Below are 19356 nucleotides of genomic sequence, written 5' to 3'. Positions count from 1 at the left end.
ACCCTGCCCAGGCAATCAGGACCACGTGGGCTGAGCACCCACCCCCTCAGCTGCCCCATGGCCACGGGTGGTCCTGGCACCATCACCCCCAGCTGGACTGGCAGGACACCACAGAGGTGGCCATCGCTCTTGGGCACAGGACTGTGCAACACCCAACGGGGACAAAAATAGTGCCAGTGACCGCATGGGCCGGCGGCAATTTCTTCATCTCCCGGGCACACGTCAGCAGCGTCCCATGACTCGGAGAAGGGAGCGAGACAGGAAAGAGAGAGGGGGCAGGAAGCTGGTGGCTGGAAGTGTGTGGGGCTGACGTGGGCAGGACGTGTCAGGGCCCGGGCACGGTCCTGCTCAGAACATGGGAGAGCGGGGAACGGATTTTGGGCACAGGATGGGAGCAGAGCCCGGGGGAAGAGGTTTCCACCACGCTCGTGCTGGGTCTTGCTTCATGACCAGGCACACCCTGGGCTGGGAGGGCACCCACATGGCTGCAGCAGGAGGGCACAGCCCCAACCCTGTGCACCCCACTTGGCCACAGGGTGCTGTGCTGCCAGCAAGGCAGGAGGACATGGGGACACAGGGATGGTGTGATAGTGACACCCCCAGGCCTGAGGTCAAGTTCGTGCCTCAGTTTCCCCCAGTTGGACCCAGTCTGGGGCAGGGGAGGGCAGGAATATGGGGTGGGTCCCATGCCTCAGTTTCCCCAGGGCCACTGATTTGCTGGGGGCTGCAGCCTTCACCCTTTTTTTCACCCAAAATATGTGGTAGGGGAGCTGGTCACGTCCCAGTCACATCAGTAGGGCACAGGGAGGGCCATGTCCCCTTGTCCCATCCCAGCCCCTGCCACCTCCACACAGATCAGCTCTGTGACACCCCCCCAGGGCTACACAGAAATAAAAATAATAGAAATTTTATTGACTTATCAAAAACTATGTGAAAATACAACTTGGGAGGAGCTGGAGGGGTCACTGTCACCCCTTCATGACAGGTGACATCCAGGGCTGGGGGTGAACCACAGCCCCCCCTCTGCCACCTTGTAGATTTTTGGGGTGCCAGGGGCATCCCCAGAGCTGTGATGCCTTCACCCCTCCATGGGGCTGGTCCAGAGGCACCCATCCACTTGGGACACAGGGCATGAGGACACGTCCCCACAGCCCCAGGCTGTCCCCTTTAGCACTGGTGGCACATCACTGCCCTCTTGTGTCCCCTCCACCAGCAGGTCCCTGGGGACACTCACTCTCCCCCTGAGCCCCCCACCCCACGCAGGCAGGGTTGGAGGCAGAGGATGGCACGTGGGGACTAACCCCACTCCTGCAGGACACTGTCCCACTGCCACAAGGCCACCACGTCCCCAAAGCCACCACATCCCCAGCACGCAGGGAGTGACACTGCACCTGACTCTGCCCCGACACGAGGGAGCCTTAAAATTGAAAAATAATGAATATGGGGGTGGCAGGGGGTGGGGAGGAGGGAGGACCCCCCTGTGCCACCGCGCTGGGCCACCCGGCCTGGGGACAGCCGTTATCTGCCGCTGTCCTGCCGCTGCTGCAGCAGCTGGATGACCTCGGCGATGCCCTCCTCGGGGACCTGCCGGGGGGACACAGGGGGTGTCAGCCCCAGGGGACACCCCGGGGCTGGTGGGGGGTCCCCAGGGAGGGGCAGGGGCTCACCAGGGCGTGGTCGAAGTTGAAGGTGCTGATGTAGTAGGCCGAGATGTCGGCGGCTGCCAGCGGCTCTGCGATCTGTGCCACGATGCCACACTCATCTAGGGGGGCAAAGGGGGTCCCAGGTCACTGCCATGGGGACACACAGGGACAGCAGTGCCCCTGGTGGCACAAGAGGGGACACGGCCACCATGGCCACACTCACCGAAGCCGAGGGGCTGCCCCCCGATCCGCACCATCCGCCACAGCTCCCCCGTGGAGCTGGTCAGCAGCAGGTCACTGGGGAACCTGAGAAAGGAGGGGCTGTGTGTGTCACCCCCAATCCATGAGCCCCCAGACCCAGGGACAGAGGGACAGACAGCCCCAGGGACAGCACCCACCGCTTCTGAGTCTCAGCATCCATCACGATGGAGATGTAGCCCTCGATGAGGGAGAAGGAGAAGAAGGTGATGGAGTCGAGGTCCTGGCTGCCGGCACCCGCCTCCCGTGGGGGGCTGCAGAGGGGGAGAGGCACAGGGAGGGGTCACAACCCCCGAAACGGGGAGGAGAAGGGCTTTGTGCTGGCACTGGGTGTTTGAGTATCATGTTGGGATGCTGCAGGGTGAGAGGAGAGGGGACGGGAGCAGGTGCTCCCTGCAGGGTCTGCAGCTTGCAGGTGCTGGATGAGGCAGGACAGGGTGACACCAGGTTTTGGGGCATTCCCGAAAGGCCACAGTGACTCTGGAGCAGTTGAGTGCCATCAGAAAGGACCCCATCACAAAGGACAAAAGGGACCTGGCCAGAAGCATCCCCTCACCCCAGCACCATTCCCACTGACCTTCCAAACCCACCCCCTCCCGCTTCACAGCAATGGTGGGTTTGTCCCCTGTGTCACCTCGGGGCTCCCACCCCCCGTGGTGGCAGCAGGACCCCCAAGCACCCAGACGACTGCAGCCCCTGGGAGGGCAAAACCAGTTTGGAAAATGCACCCGGAGCCCGAAAACCCACCAGGAGCGACAGGTGGGACGTGTCACCACAGTTCAGGTGGCACTGGGCAAGGGGCCACCCCCACGTCCCCTTCCCCAGGACCCACCTGTGGGAGTAGAAGAGGACGTCGATGAGCATGGTGGCGATGGCGGGCAGCGTGTCGGGGGCCACCGTCAGGACACAGAAGCGGGTCTGGGGGCTCTGCACCGGGTGCAGAGTGGGGCTGGTGGCTGGCAGGGGAACGGCCACGCGTCAGCCCTGGGGCAGCTCCGGGACAGTCCCACAGTGCCACCCCGTGGCCACCGCACCCACGTGGAGTCCCTCGGGGAGCAGAGGGGTGGCCCCGGGTCCCCAAGGTTGTGGGTATCACCAGTGGGAGCTGCAGCATCTCCATGGGGACTGGGTGGCCCTGCGGGTCTCCTATGGATGTGGGAACCACCAGTGGGAGCTGGAGCACCTTGGCAGGGACCAAGTGACACTGGGGACTGGGTGACCGGGGGAGGTCCCACAAAGATACAAGTACTACTGGTGGGAGCTGGAGCACCTTGATGGGGTTCAGGTGGCCTGGGAGGCCCCCAAGGATGTGGGTACCTCTAGTGGGAGCTGGAGCATCTTGGCGAGGACTAGGTGGCCCTGAGGGACAGGGTAGCCCTGGAGGTCCCCCAGATATGCAGGTGCCACTGGTGGGAGCTGGAGCACCTCAGCGGGGACTGGGTGGTCCTGGGGACAGGTGGCCTGGAGGTCCCCTAAAGATGTGGGTACTACTGGTGGGAGGGGCAGCATCTTGGCACCTGGTGGTTCTGGGGACAGAGTGGCAGAGTGGCCCTGGGGGTCCCCCAAAGAGGTGGGTACCTCCAGTGGGCACTGGAGCAACTCGGTGGGGAGTGGGTGGCTCAGGGACAGAGTGGCCCTGAATATCCCTCAAGGATAGGGGTAGGGGAGCATCTGGGCAGGGACCAGGTGGTCCCAGGGGACATGGGCCCAGTGTCACTCACCCGGCTTGGGCTTGAGGAAGCCATTGCTCACGTCATCGCAGGTGACAGGGACACACTCGCCGCTCTCCTCCCTGTAGATGTCAAACTCCCCCGCCAGCGTGTGGATCACCACCGGCAGGTCCCGCTCCCGCACCTGCCCGGGGGCACAGGATCAGGGCCCGGACTGCCCCCCCTCCCCACAGGCACAGAGGGGTTCTCAGGACAGCCAGCACCCCGGGGGGACCAGGTGCCATGGTCCCTGTCCCTCACCAGGATGAAGTCGGTCTGGTAGGTGGAGAGCATCAGCACCGAGACGTGGTGCTCGGCCAGCGGCGCGATGACCGAGCGCGCGATCTTGGTGACGCCGGTGGCCTGGCAGCCGGGGGGTTCCCGCCCGTTGGAGACAACACTGAGCACCAGCCACGTGGAATCTGCCACCTGCATGAACTCGGAGGGCGGCAGCTCTGCGATGGACAAGGGACACTGAGGCAGGTGCCTCCCCGAGGCTCGGCACGGCTGGACACTGTCTGTGCCACAGAGCCAGTGCCAGCTCAAGCACTGCTGTCACACCATCCCCTGGGAGATGAGTGGAGCCAGGATGGGACCAGGCCCAGGTGTGGGGTCACTGGTTTGGGGACACAGACCAGCCCCATCCCGAGTCAGGGCTCAGCCACTCCACAGTCACAGGGATGAGGGGGTTCAAGGCTACAACCCCTCCAAAACTCAGGATGTGTCTCTCCTCCCCACAGCAGCACTCTGGGCTGGGTGAAAAGAGGTGTTGGGGTGCACTGCACCCCTAAACTGGCACCACCAGGGCCCTGGAGTTGCCCAGCTCATCCCCTGCCCCCCAGGAGCCCCCAGCCCAGCATCCAGCACCAGGGATGCTCAAAGAGAGTCATGGTGGGTACTAGAGGGGAAAAGGGGAGAGTAACCCCACTGTTCTGGCAGTGCCAGCACCTGGTGCCAGTCTGGTAGGGAGGGAAGAGCCCAGGGTGGCAGGGCCAAGGACTGCTTCCCAAAAATCTGCTGGTATTGGCAGGGTGGGCACATGCCAGCTGCTCCCTTCCTGCCTCAAGACCCCTCTTTCTGCCTCCCACTCCCCCTTGCTCCCACCCTCCTGCCCAGGAGAGGGGCTGACACTGCTGGGAGACCCCAGAAATCAGCCAGGCAGCCGCTCCTCCCTGGGCACCCCTTCCCAGGAAGGGAGAGGGGGTGGGCACCCAAAGGGTCTCCAACCCGCTCCCCCTGCCTGGCAGAGGTGGGAAGCAGCTCCCACAGGAGACCACTCAAGCCCCCAGAGCAGCCGGTGGGCACCCAGAGCCCCAGCCCAGCTGAGACCCCAAACTCATCACAGCAGTGCCAGAGGGGAGGTCACCCCAGGAGGGTCCGACAGCCACGGCAGGGATCCCATCACGGGGCAGGCTCCGCATCCCATTCCCAAACCGTGGCTCGGGGCAGGGCGGGAGCGGGGCCGGATCCAGGGCCTCGGCGGGTGTTCCCAGCGCCTGTTCCTGTGCAGGAAGAGCCAGAACAGCCTCGGCTCCGGCCCAGGGCCCAGTGCTGGGGAAGAGGCGGGGGGACACGGACACGGGAACATGGGGACCTGTCCCAGCATTCAGCGCTTAATTGCTTTTCAACACCACCCGGGGCAAGGCTGAGAGCGAGGGCACCTCCCTGGCCCCTGTCACCACCCCAGGGCTCAGTCCTGATCCCCAGGGGAAGAGGGAGTGCAGCCCTTCTCTGCTGGGGCCCCCTCCAGCCCCAGAGCAGGGGTACCCTGGCAGCCCCCCAGCCGTGGGGGGTGCACAGGGTGCAGTGGGGCCGCCGGCTCGCAGGACCATTGTTCGGCACTTCCCGCCCTCCCCTCGGGATTGAGGAATATTTGTCCGCAGGCCCCGAAATAAAACAATATGTGGGGAACAGCTCTGGCTCTGGGAGTGGGGAGAGCCCGGGCCACGGTCCCGTCCCGGAGCAGAGGGAGCTGGGAGCAGGACTCGTCTGGGAGTGCCTGTGGCCGGAGCACTGACCCTTCCTCCTTGGGGCACAGCCAAGGGACACTGTGGCCGGTTCCTGCGGCCCCGGCAGGAAGGTTTGGGCGTGGGAAGCTGGGCCGGATCCGGACCCTCCAGCCCAGCCTGTTGGGCCGGTACCCCCGGCAGGGCGGGCGGTGAAGGTGATGCACGGTTGGGTCACCAGCGGTGGGGACATCACCAAATGGCACCTCCTGGGGAGAGGGACTGGCTTGGAAGGGATCAAACCTCTCCTGGACACCTCAAAGTCTGGTCCCTGCTGCTGGGAAGGGCTCACCCCTGCCAGTCTGGCTGGGCAAGGATTTGGCCTGCTCTGCTAATGCACCGGCCGGTCCTCACCGAACAGATGAAAGTGGCCATAGGAATGACGGCAGGAGGGCTGGCAGAGCCTGGAGCGCTGCCTGTAGGCATCCCAGGTGGTCCCTGCCCCCTGCCTGGAGCACCTGGGCTTTGGGCTGGCACCGGGCTCTCCGCAGACCATCCCCACCGTGTCACAGCCTGGTCCCACGAGCTGGTGGGGACGCGGCTGTGCCCGGGAGGGGCTGTCGGGGCGAGGGCAGCCACGCCGGGTGAGCCCCGGCCGGGCAAGCCGGTACATCCCCAGCGCAGGCGCCGAGGGAACGGGACGGGCACGTCCCGAGGGAGCCGAGCTACAAGCCAGGACTCGCTCCCCGCGGCCCAGGCGAGGACGGGGCTGAGAACGTGCCCAGCTCGTGCCCGCAGTGCCAGCCCACCCTGCGGGGGACGCCGAGCCCACCGCGCGGTACCTTTGAAGCCCTCCTCGTCCAGCATGACCGTGTAGTCCTCGGGGGTCTCTGTCAGGCTGAAGAACTTGCATCTGAATAAGAAGAAATCGGTGCCGGTGATCCCAAAACCGCCGCCGCCTCCCGAGGCCGGGCATCGGGGGAGGAGGAGGGAGGAAGGCCGGTACCGGCAGCGCTGGGGCAGGAAGAGCAGCTTGAGCAGCGGGTGTGTGTAGAGCCAGAGCCCGCGGCGGGCCAGGCTCAGCACCCGCACCCGGTGCTCCAGGATGTGCAGATCCATGGCGGCCGCGCCGCACCGGGATCCGCCGCCGACGCCGCTATAAGGGCGGGCACGGGACCGCCTCGGGACCGCCTCGGGACCGCCCCGCTCCGCCCGGGACCGGCTTGGGACCGCCCAGCACCGCTCCGAGACCGCCCAGCACCGTCCCGGACCGCCTCGGGATCGCCCCGCTCCTCCCGGGACCGCCTCGGGACCGCCCAGCATCGCTCCGGGAGCCGACCCGGCACCGCCCAGAGACAACCCCCCGCACCGCCAGAGGGGCAACCACCCGGCACCGGAGCCCCAGGACCAGCCCCAATACAGAACTCTGTTGTGCCCAAACCAGCCCAAATTCAGTGCCCTGAGGTGCCCGGAGCAGCTCCACAACAGAGCCCCGGGGTATCTGTACCGGGTGCCGACCCCGAGCCTCAGAGTGCCCAAACCAGACGAAATTCAGCATTCCCGAGGTGCCCAGATGAGCCCCAACCGGGAGCCTGGGATGACTGAAGCAGCTCAAACCTGGAGTCCCGCAGTGCCCCCGAGCTGCAGCCCCTGGAGTGCCCAAAGCAGCCCCAGTACAACACCCTGCGGTACCCGGACAAGGACTCACCCACGTCTCAGGGGACCCAACCGATCCAGCTCCCTCACTTCCAGCCCAGCCCTGTCAGGTTGGGACTGGACCCACTGGGAGCCTGATGCCAACTCCACTGCCAATCTCACCGTACCCCCCACCCCAGCACCCAGCCAGCCCCTCCACACTCAGCCCTGACCACCAGCCTTGATCAAGGATTCACCCCAGGGCAGTGTGCAGGACCAGGGGGGCACCCAGCACCCGAACCAGAGCCACCCCCCGGGAAAAGGGGGTTCTGGAGGGAGGAATGGAGGCTTGGACAGAATTCCTGCCAGCATAAAGCAGGAGCAAGAGAGAGGGCCTAGGCACCGTTTGGGATGTTGGGAGCTGAGCTCTGGGTGTCACAGGACAAATTAGGGGGTCTTCTGGCTCTGTTCCACCATAGGAGTTGTGTCAGTGGGAGGGGTGGAAAGGTGCTGCGAAGGGAATGCACTCCATGGCATCGCTCGAGGAACTCGGCATCCACCACTGTCACAAGCTGGGGCAAATCTCAGCCTCCTCCCATCCCACTTCAAACGGGCAGCCCCAGGGCTGGGCGGAGTAGCAGGGCTGGGTCACCCTCTGTGGTGACACAGCGGTGACACAGGGTGATGGCAGCAGGGCCCCTCCCAGGACCCTCTCCAGCACCTGATTCCTGGGGCTGGAGCACCCGGGGGAGAGAGGGTCTGGGGCATGGTGCCCCCAGAGCTGGAGCACCCAGGGGAGATGGGTTCAGGGCACCGTCAGTGTCCAGGGGAAATGGGGTGCAGGCCAGGGTGCCCCCCAGGACCAGGGGACACAGGGGAGGTGGGGCCCAGGGCAGGGTGCTCCCCACCTCAGGGCTGGAGCACCCAGAGATGAGTCCAGGGTAGGGTCCCTTCCCAAAGCTCGTACTGGCACAGAAGGAAGTGGGAGGTGCCACTCCTATCCCCACCCCTTGACCCCCCCATCCCAGGCCGAGAGAGGGTGGGAGCTGGGGCTGCGCCTTTACACACTTGCTTTATTGACCCCTTTGTACAAAACTGCTTTTCCCGCTTATGATACAAAGCCACCCCCGGCCCTGGGGAGGGCACGGGGGGCAGAGGGGACCCCACAGCCAGGGACCACCTGGCTGCTGCTCACCCACCCCGTCACACCTGCGCTGGGGCCTGGGGGGTGGCAGTGGTGGGGTGAGCCCTGGCAGGGTGAACGCTCCCCCCGAGCCGTGGGGGGCCCGGGCATCGGGGTGGGGGGCCTTTAGCCCTGTGACTGGCATCAAATCCTGCTGCCTCCAGCGCATCCTGCCTCGGTCCCTGTCCTGCCTGTCCTGCCTCGGAGGAATAATAAATAGGCTCAGTGAGTAGGTAAATTGGGTACTACATATAGGGCTACAGCTTGATATATCCTCACTAGATAAAGAGGGGGGGCGAGGGGTCCCCTTGGCTCCTTGCGTACCCCCAGTGCCCTGTGCCAGGCCTAAGTGCTTGGGAACTGGGGCTGGGGCTGCCTGGCTGGCACAGGGTGGGGGCTACAGGAGGGACCCAGGGGGTGATGGGTTGAGGGGCTCTGGGACGGGGAGAGGGGCCTGAGGGGCAGCTCAGCCCCCCAGTGTGGGGAGGGAGCTCAGGTGGCTCAGCCACCCCCTGCCCGGGCTCCCACCGCTTGTGGTGCCAGCACCCTGCGGGGTGGGCACCCAGCGCAGACCCACGGTGTCCCCTTTGGTCACCACACCTGGCCAAGCTCCAGGGCACCCCATGGAGTCATACCAGCCCCCCTGTCCCATCCCTCCAGCTCAGAGCCCCCAGCGCTGCGTGCCAGGGGTGTCCCCCAGCGTCCTCGTGCCCGGGTCCGTGCGCAGCCCCGCTGAGCCCGGCTGCCCGGGGTGCGGGCAGGGCCCTACAAGTACGTGTCCTCGCTCTCCCGGGAGCTCAGGCTCTCCTTGGACTGATGGTGGGGGGAGACCTGGGGGTGCAGCAGCTCCCGGGTCGTGCCGGGCGCCCCGTTGCCCTCGGCCCCGGGGCCGTTGGCAGGGCTGGCTGGGGTCTTTTCCCGGCTCTTCTCCTTGCTCTTGCGGGCCTTGGGCACGGGGGCGGGCCCAGGGGGGACGATGATGGAGGGCACGGGCTCCAGCGCCTTGCGGGGCGCGGGCTCGGCCTCGCTGATGGCCTTGGCGCCGTGCAGGCGCGGGGGGGACTTGCACTGCAGCTCCCCGTGCGTCTCCCGCCACTTCTTCAGCTGGATCAGGTGCTCCCGCTCGATCTGACGCTCTGTCACCGGCAGCTCGATGACCTGCAGGGACACTTGTGCCATCAGCATCTCCCCCGGCAGCGACAGGGCCACCAGGGCTGCGTGTGGGATCCCACCCAGTGAGAGGTAAGCCCTAAACCAAAAAGCTTTCGGGGGGCTGCCCCCATGCTATGCCCCATCTGCCCACCCAGGGACAGCCCAGTTTGGCAGCGTTGGGCAACTGGGTGGCACTGGGCCCCCTGACCTTCCCCAGCACCTTACCTCCTGCACCAGGAAGGCCTCCTGCATGATTTTGGGGCTGAGGGCCCTCAGCCTCTCCATGGTCTCATACTGGCCCTGGCAGGACTTGAGCTTGTCTGAGGAGCCCAGTGTGTGTTTGAGCAGCACCAGGCCCACCCGGAAGATGATCTTCACCCCTGCAAGAGCAGACATGAGGCAGTGAGTGCCAGGCAGGACAGGGGGACTCTGCCACCATGTCCTTCAAATGCTGTGGGGCACCAGGTCCCGTCTCACTAACAAGACACACAAAAGGGTGGATTTGGGATGCACGTGCCCCCTAATCCCCAGGAAAACAGCCCATCTCCACCCTAGGCACGTGGCTGCCTCAAACCTGCCCTACTACAGGTCCCACGTGCCATGGGGTCATCCCAGAGGAAGAGGAGGACGGTGGGGAACCCTACCTTCACAGAAGAACATGTCCCAGACGCGCAGGACGGAGCTCCAGGGCAGCGTGCGGGAGAAGGCGCACATGAACCACTCTGTCATGTACAGGATGGGGTCGATCTTCTGCTTGCTCAGGTGCTTGTAGGCCACGGGTGAGACCTTGTGCAGCAGTGAGAAGAGGATCTGCCCATCCAGCTGGATGGCTTCCTGCGAGAACAGGGACCAGCATCCCAGGGAGTGCCTCAGTCTGGGGATCAGCCCCCAGTGCCAGGCCTGGGGTGTCAGCCCACCCTCCACACCTGGCTAAGGGAGCAGAGCTGTGTCCCACTGAGCCCCTCCATCCCTAACTGTGGGATGCTTCTGAGGCCACAGCACAACACAGAGACTGGGAATACCCAGCAACTTCCCAGATCTTTTCTTTCTCCAGGATGAGAAGCTGAGTGAGCTTTTGGCCTGGAGACACAGAATCCCAGAATGGTTTGGGTTGGAAGGGATCTTAAAGCCCATCCAATCCCACCCCCTGCCATGGGCAGGGACACCTTCCACTAGCCCAGGTTGCTTCAAGCCCTGTCCAACCTGGCTGTGGACACTTCCAGGGATCCAGGGGCAGCCACAGCTTCTCTGGGCAACCTGGCCCAGGGCCTCCCCACCCTCACAGCCAACAATTTCTTCCCAATCTCCCATCTCTCCCTGCCCTCTGGCAGTGGGAAGCCATTCCCCCTTGTCCTGTCCCTCCATTCCTTGTCCCCAGTCCCTCTCTCCAGCTCTCCTGGAGCCCCTTTAGGCCCTGCAAGGGGCTCTCAGGTCTCCCTGGAGCCTTCTCTTGTGCAGGTGAACCCCCCCAGCTCTCCCAGCCTGGCTCCAGAGCAGAGGGGCTCCAGCCCTGGCAGCATCTCTGTGGCCTCCTCTGGATTTGCTCCAGCAGCTCCACATCCTTCCTGTGCTGTTCCTCAGGAGTGGAGGCAGCTCTGCAGGGGGTTCTCACCTGAGGGGGCATGTCCAGCCTCTCACCCACCAGCACCCCAAAATCCTTCTCCCCAAGGCTGCTCTCCTTCCCTTCATCCCGCAGACTGTGTGAAAACCAGGGATTTTTCCAAACCTGGTGCAGCACTCTGCAGGTCCCTGCCACTGCCAAAGGCACCATGAGCCCTTTACTCACCAGCTTCTCACTGTAGTAGCCAGGGAGGTACTTCTCACAGATCTGCACCAGGCACCAGAACGCTTGCTGCAAGCCAAGGGACAGCAGTGAGCAGCCAGGGGACATCCCTGCGGCCCCTCCCTGCTCCCAGGGACCACAGGGGAGAGTGGGAGGAGGCAGAGCACCCCGGAGTGCTTTGAGGTGCCAGGAGCTGAGCACCCCCCAGAGGGACCCCCGCCCTCCCGGTGGTCCCGGCTCTGCCCCGGCCGCGTGCCCGTACCTCGGCCGGCATGTGCATGAGCAGGACGGCGGCGATGGGCGCCTGGGCCTGGCAATACCCCTCCTCCGGGCGGTACAGCGTGTACGCCTTCAGCACCCGGAACAGGTCCTGCTGCCTGCGGAGACACCCCGGGCACGGGGAGCTGGGCACAGGGCATGGATGTGGCCCAGCAGCCTTCCCCATGGATCCCAGGCACGAGCCTGGCTCAGTCCCTGGCTGGGATCCCTTTTGCACACAAACCCAGGGCAATGGAACACAACAACCAGGGTGGTACTCTGGGAAGCTCTGCCCACAGAGGCTACACCTGCCCTGGATCCAAGAGTCAACCATCTCCCAGGGGTGCTGGCTCATGGTGAGCCATGGATGGGAAACGACCCAGCTGCAAGCACAGAGGCACAGACGCTCCCAGACACACTAGGAACAGCATTTTCCTGGTGAAACAGAGGCCACAGCGGGTCACCTTCTCCCTTTGCCCTCCTGCTGTGGCAATTCCCACCTCACCAGGTGTCAGAACCAGTGCCAAGGGTTGTGCCCCACACAGGGAGCTCCTGGGAAGCCACCCTGTTTTCAGGCCATGCCTGGATGCTCTGTGACTCTGGATGTGTAAGGACTGCGGGGTGACAGGGGGACACAGGGGGCACGAGTGTGGCTGCATGAGCTGGGGCAGACAGTGCCCACCCCGTGGCTGACAAGGACTGGACACACAGGAGCTCCACGTACCCGTGGCCTCCACGTGAGACGAACATCTCATGGAAGGGGAACTGCCGGTGGAGATCCCGCTCGATCACATCCAGCCACTTGGGCTCTCCCGTGAGGAGATCCAGTTCCTGGGGAGGAGAGGACTGGGATGAGCAACACCCCTGGCACTCCCCCGAGATGTCTGGGATCCCAACAGAGACCCCAGCCACGGAGGGAGCAGGAGCCACCCCAGCACTGTCCTGCTCCCTGGTGGTGCAGGAGGGTCCCCGGCAAGGACTCACATCAAACTTGCCCATGTTCTGCTCCAACTTAACCTTGCTCCCGGAGAGGTACTGCCAGGCACGGCCCCGCAGCGAGGGCGGGATCCCCTTCTGGCACCGCAGGCGGATCTGCGGGAAGAGACACAGCCATCACGGAAAATCATGGAGCAGCGGGAAACAAAGAGGCTCCTGGGGCAAGATGGGAGCCAGGCCAGCACCACAGCCACAGGCTGGACCCCTGCTGCTTCCTGAACAAGGGGATGAGTCCTTCCATCCCTGGGACGCAGGGATGCCAGCTGGGATGGCAGCCAGGGCTGCACCAGCATGGGGGAACAGGAGCCTGGCCGAGGCTTTGTGGCTTGGAAACAGCTCCAAACAAGCCTGGCTCTGCCTCAAAGCCAGATCCTGCTGGGAGCTGGAAAAGCAAACACGAGCTAAGGTGGGGAATGGGTGGCTCCCTCCACGTGGGAAGCACTGGGGATACAGGGGAGGCTCTCCAGCCCCCATCCAGCCTCCCACTCCCCATGGGGCCACAGAGAGCAGGGATGTGTACCCTGCTGTCTCAGCTGTTCCACCCGCTCATCCCAGGCAGAAGGGCAGGTCTGGCCCCAGCTCTGCACACAGACGGCTCCCGAGGCCCCAGGGCCAGCTCTGTGCCCAGTCATCCCCTGGTTTCCTTGGCACTGGGCACCAGGCATGACCAAAGTCCAAGCGAGGCAGCTGGTACCTGTGTGGGGAGCTGAGCTGGCTTAACCCTGCTGTGCCTGCACCCCAGTGGGGCCAAACCAAAGCTTCCAACATCCCACTCCAACTCCTGGAGAAGCAGCAGCACCATCTCATCGAATCATGGAATGGTTTGGGTGGGAAGGGACCTTAAAGCTCATCTTGTTCCACCCCCTGCCATGGGCAGGGACACCTTCCACTAGCCCAGGTTGCTCCAAGCCCCATCCAACCTGGCCTTGGACACTTCCAGGGATCCAGGGGCAGCCACAACATCTCTGGTAACCTGTGCCAGGGCCTCCCCACCCTCACAGGGAAGATTTCTCCCCCAATCTCCCATCTATCCCTGCCCTCTGGCAGTGGGAAGCCATTCCCTGTGTCCTGTCCCTCCATCCCTTGTCCCCAGTCCCTCTCCAGCTCTCCTGGAGCCCCTCTAGGCCCTGCAAGGGGCTCTCAGCTCTCCCTGGAGCCTTCTCTTGTGCAGGTGAACCCCCCCAGCTCTCCCAGCCTGGCTCCAGAGCAGAGGGGCTCCAGCCCTGGCAGCATCTCCATGGCCTCCTCTGGACTTGCTCCAGCAGCTCCAGGTCCTCATGTGTCCTTCTCCCCTCAGTCCTCAGCCAGGGAATGCACCAAGGAGGGCCCCACAAGCCTGGTGCTTTCAGTAGAGTCACCCCACAAAAACCCTGCAAAGCCCCAGCATGGCCTCCACTCCTCATGTCCCCACTTGGGTGGCACATGCCAACTGTGCCAGGGCCCTGCTAGTAGTGGCCAACAGCTCCCAAATCGTTTCCAGGCCTCTCCTGCCTGCCCAGGGCTGCGTTTCCCTGTTAACTGGGGAGTAGGTGGTTGTTTCCAAGTGTGGTACCACCACATCTCCGGGGGGGTTGCTGCTCCCTCACCGCAGTGCTGGTTGTTTACTGGGGCAGGTCCCTTTGTGCCGGCAGGAAGCGCGGCGGGCGATGCCCAGCGCTGCCGTGGGCAGCTCCGTGGCTGCTGCCGGCTCCTGTTGCCAGCCTGCTCCCCTTCCTGCTGGCCGAGCTGCCAGGAAGGAAACGGCCTCGCTGGGTTTCGGTTCGGCAGCTCCTCCAACTGACCAGGCCCAGCACAGCCAGAGCAGCTCATCCCACACAGGTCCTGCCGTTCCCTGCAATCCCACTGTGCCCTTCCAGGGATCAGGAGCATGTCTGGGCTGAGGGACACTGACAGCAAGGTGCAGTCAGAGCACTGCTCACCCTCACTGGGAGCTGCCCACCCACACGTCTGCCCTCTTTCCACCACATAGTACTGGCACGGCTCAGAGCCACGAAGGATGTGGGGTCAGGCTCCGTTGGGATCCGGGCCAGGCAGGGAGCATTTTGGGATGCTGGAGTGGTGCAGGTGTGAGCGAGCCTGGCAGGAGCTGGCCCAAGGGATCCCCGGGCTGCCTGCCAACCCCCGTGAGGCAGCCAGAAAAGTCCCAGAGTTTTTTGGAGGCTCAGGGAGCTCCCCTGAAGCAGCAGGGCCCTGCACCAAGCAGGCTCCTGCCAGAGCAAGGATAGTTGACAGCATCCAAGGCCAAGCCTGGCAGCCTTCCCTGAGCAGCCCCAGGGCTCCAGGCACAGAGCAACATTCCAGAGCAGCCTCTCTGAAGCTCCAGGCATGGACTTTTGCTGCAGGACAGACTATACAGCACATCAGCCCCATGGAGACTCACAGGAGCTCGGCCCAGGCACTGCCAGGCGCGGCTGCCGGAGCACGTCCCCCATCCAGAGGGCACCCTGCGGCACAGGGCCGGAGAGCGGCGGAAACGGCACGTGGAACAAAGCACCCGCCTGCCGTGGCCCAGAAAGCTCTCCCAAATCCTTTAAGAGCAGCCAAGAAGCTGATGAGGGATTCCAGTGTTGTTCCCCAGGCACCGAGTGGGGACAACACTCCAGGCACACGGAGCAGTGCCAGGAGGCTCTGCCAGTGGGGGGAAGGAGAAGGAGGCAGCACAGCAGCAACCCGGGACTTGCTGCATCCCATCCTGCCTCATCCACAGGCTCAGGGGGTCAGGGAGCACCAACAGACCAAGCCAGAGCCACCCCACCAGGAGTCTCCCAGGGACCCCAGCTCGCAGACCAGGGTCACGCGCATCAGGCTCAGACATTTCCTACATGGAGCTTTTTTTGGTCTACAAGATGCTCAGAACAGAAGTTTCCATGAGCAAACAATTCCCATGGCTGCCTGCAGGCAGCCAAAGAAGCCCTAGGAAGGCTCCATCCCGGCAGGGAACAGTCAGAGGAAGGAGCAGGCTGGCTCAGGGACCACTCAGCCCCTTCAAGCTCCAACTTCCACAGGGAGAGAACAGCCCACTCAAGCCAACAGCATCATCCAAAGGCATCCAGACGTCTGTCTGTGGGGACCCAGTGACACCAGGCTGCCCCAAAGGGACACCGCTGTGCCTGGCTGTCCCTCCCTGACACCTCCTGGGGGAGACATGGCTGTCACTTACCTTCTTGTGTTTCTTGGCCATCCATTTGTCCCAGTTGTTGAGCATATCCAGCCACTTGGACTCCCGCTGTCGGAGCACCTCCAAGGGGACCTCCTCCAGCCTGTGGGATGGGGAGGAAGAGGCCAGTCAGCATGGTGCCCAGCCCTCCCCTGTCCTCCCCAGCACCCTGGGTGACCCACATGTCCAGCTGGCTGCACCCCCAAGGCTCAGAGCCCGTCCAGGACACACTCAGCAGAGCCGGTGTTTTAGCAGCTGCCGGAAACGCTTCTCACCCGTGAAATCACCGCGCCAGAGCAGCGGCTCAAACCTCTTGGGAGCAGCCTGCACTGCACCCACCGAGAGCCTCAGCATCCCTAGGGACACGCCAGGAAGGTGAGGAGCAGGGAGCACATCCGGAGCCACGAGCGAGGCCGGATCCCCATGGCTGCACACAGAGAGAGCCAGGGCCATAAGCACCGTGTCACCCGTGCAGCCCCAGCCACGCCGCGCTCCCAGCGCCTGGCACTGCTCCAGCCCGGCACGGAGCCTGGCCCAGGGTCCCTCAGGAGGGAGGGGAGTGTTTTCCAGAACGGCTCAGCCCAGCCAGGGAATCCAATTTAACCCTGCAGAGGCAGGGGCAATGCTGCTGTGACGCCAAAGCTGGCACCACGGCCTCCAACCCCCCATGGCACCACCTCTGTGCAGAAACAGGTCACAGGCAGCTCGGGCAGGCCCCAGGCAGGGACATCCAAGAGGAGCAGAAGCTCCTTCAAGCCATCAGTAATGACCTAATGCCTTCCCAGGCACTGCTCCACACTCCCCTGTGGCTGCACCAAGCCCAGGAACAGCCAGATCCTTCCTGAGGACCCAAGGACAATGGTCTGGGTGCTGAGCATCCTCCAGCACCCAGCTCCACTGCAGGACACACAGGACACTGCCTCCTCTCAGATCTCTCTCCACGTCTGGAGCCGGAAAGTGAGCAGCACAGCGCTTCCAGAGCCACATCCAGCTGGCAGCACTGCCCTGCTCCCTGCCCAGCCCTTCCCCACCACGTCCCACCCACCGCAGTGGCTGGGACGGGGCGAGGGCGATTGTTCTGAGAGCAAACCCGCTCCCAAGGGATCTGCTTTGCCTGGATCCCCACCCTCCCCAGCACGGCCAGGCCCAGCACGGGGATGGAGGGAGCACTGGCCTCCAGCCGGGGCTGCGCGAGGCGTGGGAAGCTCGGGAGCGCGGGATGCTGGATACAGGAGCTGGCTGTGGGCCTGCTGGAGCCCGGCCAGCCCAGACTGGAAGCTGTTCCCAGCTGATGGCTGCTTGGCAGCGGGCAGGGAGCGAGGACCAGCTGCATTTCATATGGCTGAGGCGGGAGGACGTGGTGGGGGCACCCAGGCTAGGAAGAGGCGGGATGCCCTGCGCCGGGAATGCGCTCCTCTGCATCCACGCTGTGGAGGACATCGCCCTCCCCAGTGCCCCCAGACCCTCCCCAGATGCTGGGACACCCCATGTGCCCTGCCTGTGCTATCCCTTCCAGCTAGAGAGACCCCAACTCTGCCAGCCCTAGAAGGAGGCCAAGTATTCCCGCTCATCCACTCCTGGGACAGACTGCGAGCTGATGAAAGCCCTGGAGCAGGGCAGGATTGGACCCCAGTACACGTGCAGGGCTCAGTCCCCAGTGACTGCAGCCACCACACTGTCAGCACCCCTGGGAACAGCCACTTGCCTCCAGCACCAGGAGCTCCATCCAGGGGGGCTGCTGCCTGCTGGACCCCAGGGACAGGGACACCCACCCCAGGGACAGGGACACCCGCCCCAGGGACAGCCATAGGGACAACAGCCAGGACAAGTGTCCCCTAAATGTGATGTGTGGCCAGGACAGGGCACAGCACCCTGGGAAGGAGAGGCAACTCCACTCCTGCGGTGTCAAGGGACAAGGTTTATCACCCAGAGCGATGCACCTTGCCCAGAGCCAATGATCCAACCCTGGGTGTCTTTTCACCCCACAGACCAGCCCAGGAACACCCATAGCTTATGGGGGTGAACACTGTGCTCCTCACAGACAGGGAAACCAAGGCATGGCACAGAGCACAGGGGGCAGATCCCAGACCTGCTCCAGGTGATGTCCCAGCGGGAGAGGAGGCGGTTGCCACGCGCCATCCCCGCTGTCACCCTGGCTTTCTCTGGGCGTAGCTGTTAAAGCAGGGCCAGAAAGGCAAACACCAAACACGCCGCTGAACCAGCTCGACAGCAGCACATTCCTGGGTGTCAGCACCGCCCTGGGGCCCAGTGCCTCTGGGTGAGCCTCACTTCCTCCGAGGGCTTCCTTCCTGGAGCGGGGACACGGAGCCTTCAGCAGCGCTACTGACACCGGGTCCCTGGGAGGGCACCACGGCCTGGCCTCCTCGGCTTGACAGTGCCCAAAAATCTACCAGGATCAGCACCTGGAGGTGACCAGACACTGACCCTGGTATGCTGGCACCTCCTGGATCCCAAGTGGGGTGAACAGCACTTCCCAGCCCTTCCCCCTTACTGGAGCAGGAGAGACAAGGGGAGATAGAATAGCTTTTGAGGCTCTTAATAGAATCATCAGAGCATCATGCAATGGTTTGGGCTGGAATGGACCTCAAAGCTCATCACATTCCTATCTGCAGGGACACCTTCCACTAGCCTAGACTGCTCCAAGCTCCATCCAGCTTGGCCTTGGACACTTCCAGGGATCCAGGGGCAGCCACAGCTTCTCTGGGCAACCTGTGCCAGGGCCTCCCCCCCCTCACAGCCAGGAATTCCTTCTCAATATCCCATCTATCCCTGCCCTCTGGCAACGGGAGGCCATTCCCCCTTGTCCTGTCGTTCCATCCCTTGTCCCAAGTCCATCTCCAGCTCTCCTGAGGCCCCTTTACGCCCCGGAAGGGGCTCCAAGGTCTCCCCGGAGCCTCCTCTTCCCCAGGCTGATCATTCCCAGCTCTCCCAGCCTCACTCCCTTGTTCACATCCCGGCTGCCGCGGCCTCCGCTGCGGGCACGGGCGATGCCCGACCCAGGCCCCGTTCCGAGCCCGGGGGCGGCGGGGACAAACCCCCCCGGGGCGGGGAGAGCGCGGCGGGCTCGGCCCAGCCCCGGGCCCGGCCCTGCGGGGGCCGAGCAGCCAGGGCGGGCAGGGCCGGGCCTGGGGCGGCTCCTCGGGGTCCCGGCGCCCCTCGCCCTCCGGCCCCTCACGGCCCCACCCCCCTCACGGCCCCCACTCACGTCCCCTCGGCGCCGCGGCTGCCCACGATGAACCCGAACTTGTCGACGCGCCGCTCCTCGGGGCCGCCGCCGTTGATCTCGGAGTCGGAGCCGAGCGAGCTGAGCTCGTCGCCGCCGGGGTCGGCGAGGCTCTCGCGGGTGCCCGCCAGGCTGCGGCCGCCGGGCGAGCTGGGCCCGCCGCCCCCGCGGCTCTTGGCCATGGCGGCGCCTCAGCGGCGGCGCGGCCGCTCCGCCATGCCGGGACACGGCGGCGGCCACGCCCCGCCCCGGGCCCGCCCCCGCGCCAGCGCCATTGGGCGGGAGTGGCGGAGGCACCAATCGGCCGCGGGGGTGGCCCACCCACGGCGCTGATTGGTGCAGAGGGCGGCGGGGAGCTGTCCGTCAAACGCCGGCGGGTGTCAGCCAGGGGC

General features: G+C 64.6%; 2 protein-coding genes across 2 annotated transcripts; both read right to left on the bottom strand.

Moving 5' to 3' along the window:
* Positions 1-918: 918 nt before the first annotated feature.
* On the bottom strand, positions 919-6722 carry GATSL3 (GATS protein like 3). Its single transcript, XM_017837506.1, has 9 exons — positions 6563-6722; positions 6399-6469; positions 3872-4065; positions 3623-3755; positions 2734-2857; positions 2042-2155; positions 1867-1949; positions 1668-1762; positions 919-1584 (listed from the first exon to the last, which is right to left on the bottom strand). The coding sequence occupies exons 1-9, from the start codon at positions 6673-6675 to the stop codon at positions 1519-1521; spliced, it is 993 nt and encodes a 330-aa protein (XP_017692995.1). The 5' UTR covers positions 6676-6722; the 3' UTR covers positions 919-1518.
* A 1522-nt stretch (positions 6723-8244) lies between these two features.
* TBC1D10A (TBC1 domain family member 10A) lies at positions 8245-19146 on the bottom strand. The gene is made up of 9 exons (XM_017837496.1): positions 18947-19146; positions 15724-15823; positions 12552-12659; positions 12292-12398; positions 11572-11686; positions 11313-11378; positions 10171-10360; positions 9752-9906; positions 8245-9532 (listed from the first exon to the last, which is right to left on the bottom strand). The coding sequence occupies exons 1-9, from the start codon at positions 19144-19146 to the stop codon at positions 9140-9142; spliced, it is 1434 nt and encodes a 477-aa protein (XP_017692985.1). The 3' UTR covers positions 8245-9139.
* Positions 19147-19356: the final 210 nt, after the last annotated feature.

The sequence above is a fragment of the Lepidothrix coronata genome, unplaced genomic scaffold (assembly GCF_001604755.1).
Source record: "Lepidothrix coronata isolate B3197 unplaced genomic scaffold, Lepidothrix_coronata-1.0 Scaffold305, whole genome shotgun sequence".
NCBI classification, from domain to species: domain Eukaryota; kingdom Metazoa; phylum Chordata; class Aves; order Passeriformes; family Pipridae; genus Lepidothrix; species Lepidothrix coronata.
Note: the sequence above shows the minus strand (reverse complement) of the source record. Positions and strands in the feature narration are given on the sequence as shown.

Excerpts from the sequence above, each read along its gene's own strand:
- GATSL3 (XM_017837506.1), bottom strand. The coding sequence starts at position 6,675 with ATGGATCTGCACATCCTGGAGCACCGGGTGCGGGTGCTGAGCCTGGCC. Across the intron at positions 6,470-6,562 it reads TTCCTGCCCCAGCGCTGCCG|ATGCAAGTTCTTCAGCCTGA; the intron begins GTACCGGCCTTC and ends CTTCTTATTCAG. Across the intron at positions 4,066-6,398 it reads GGACGAGGAGGGCTTCAAAG|AGCTGCCGCCCTCCGAGTTC; the intron begins GTACCGCGCGGT and ends TGTCCATCGCAG.
- TBC1D10A (XM_017837496.1), bottom strand. The coding sequence starts at position 19,146 with ATGGCCAAGAGCCGCGGGGGCGGCGGGCCCAGCTCGCCCGGCGGCCGC. Across the intron at positions 11,687-12,291 it reads GTCTCACGTGGAGGCCACGG|GCAGCAGGACCTGTTCCGGG; the intron begins GTACGTGGAGCT and ends GTGTCTCCGCAG. Across the intron at positions 9,533-9,751 it reads AGGCCTTCCTGGTGCAGGAG|GTCATCGAGCTGCCGGTGAC; the intron begins GTAAGGTGCTGG and ends GTGTCCCTGCAG.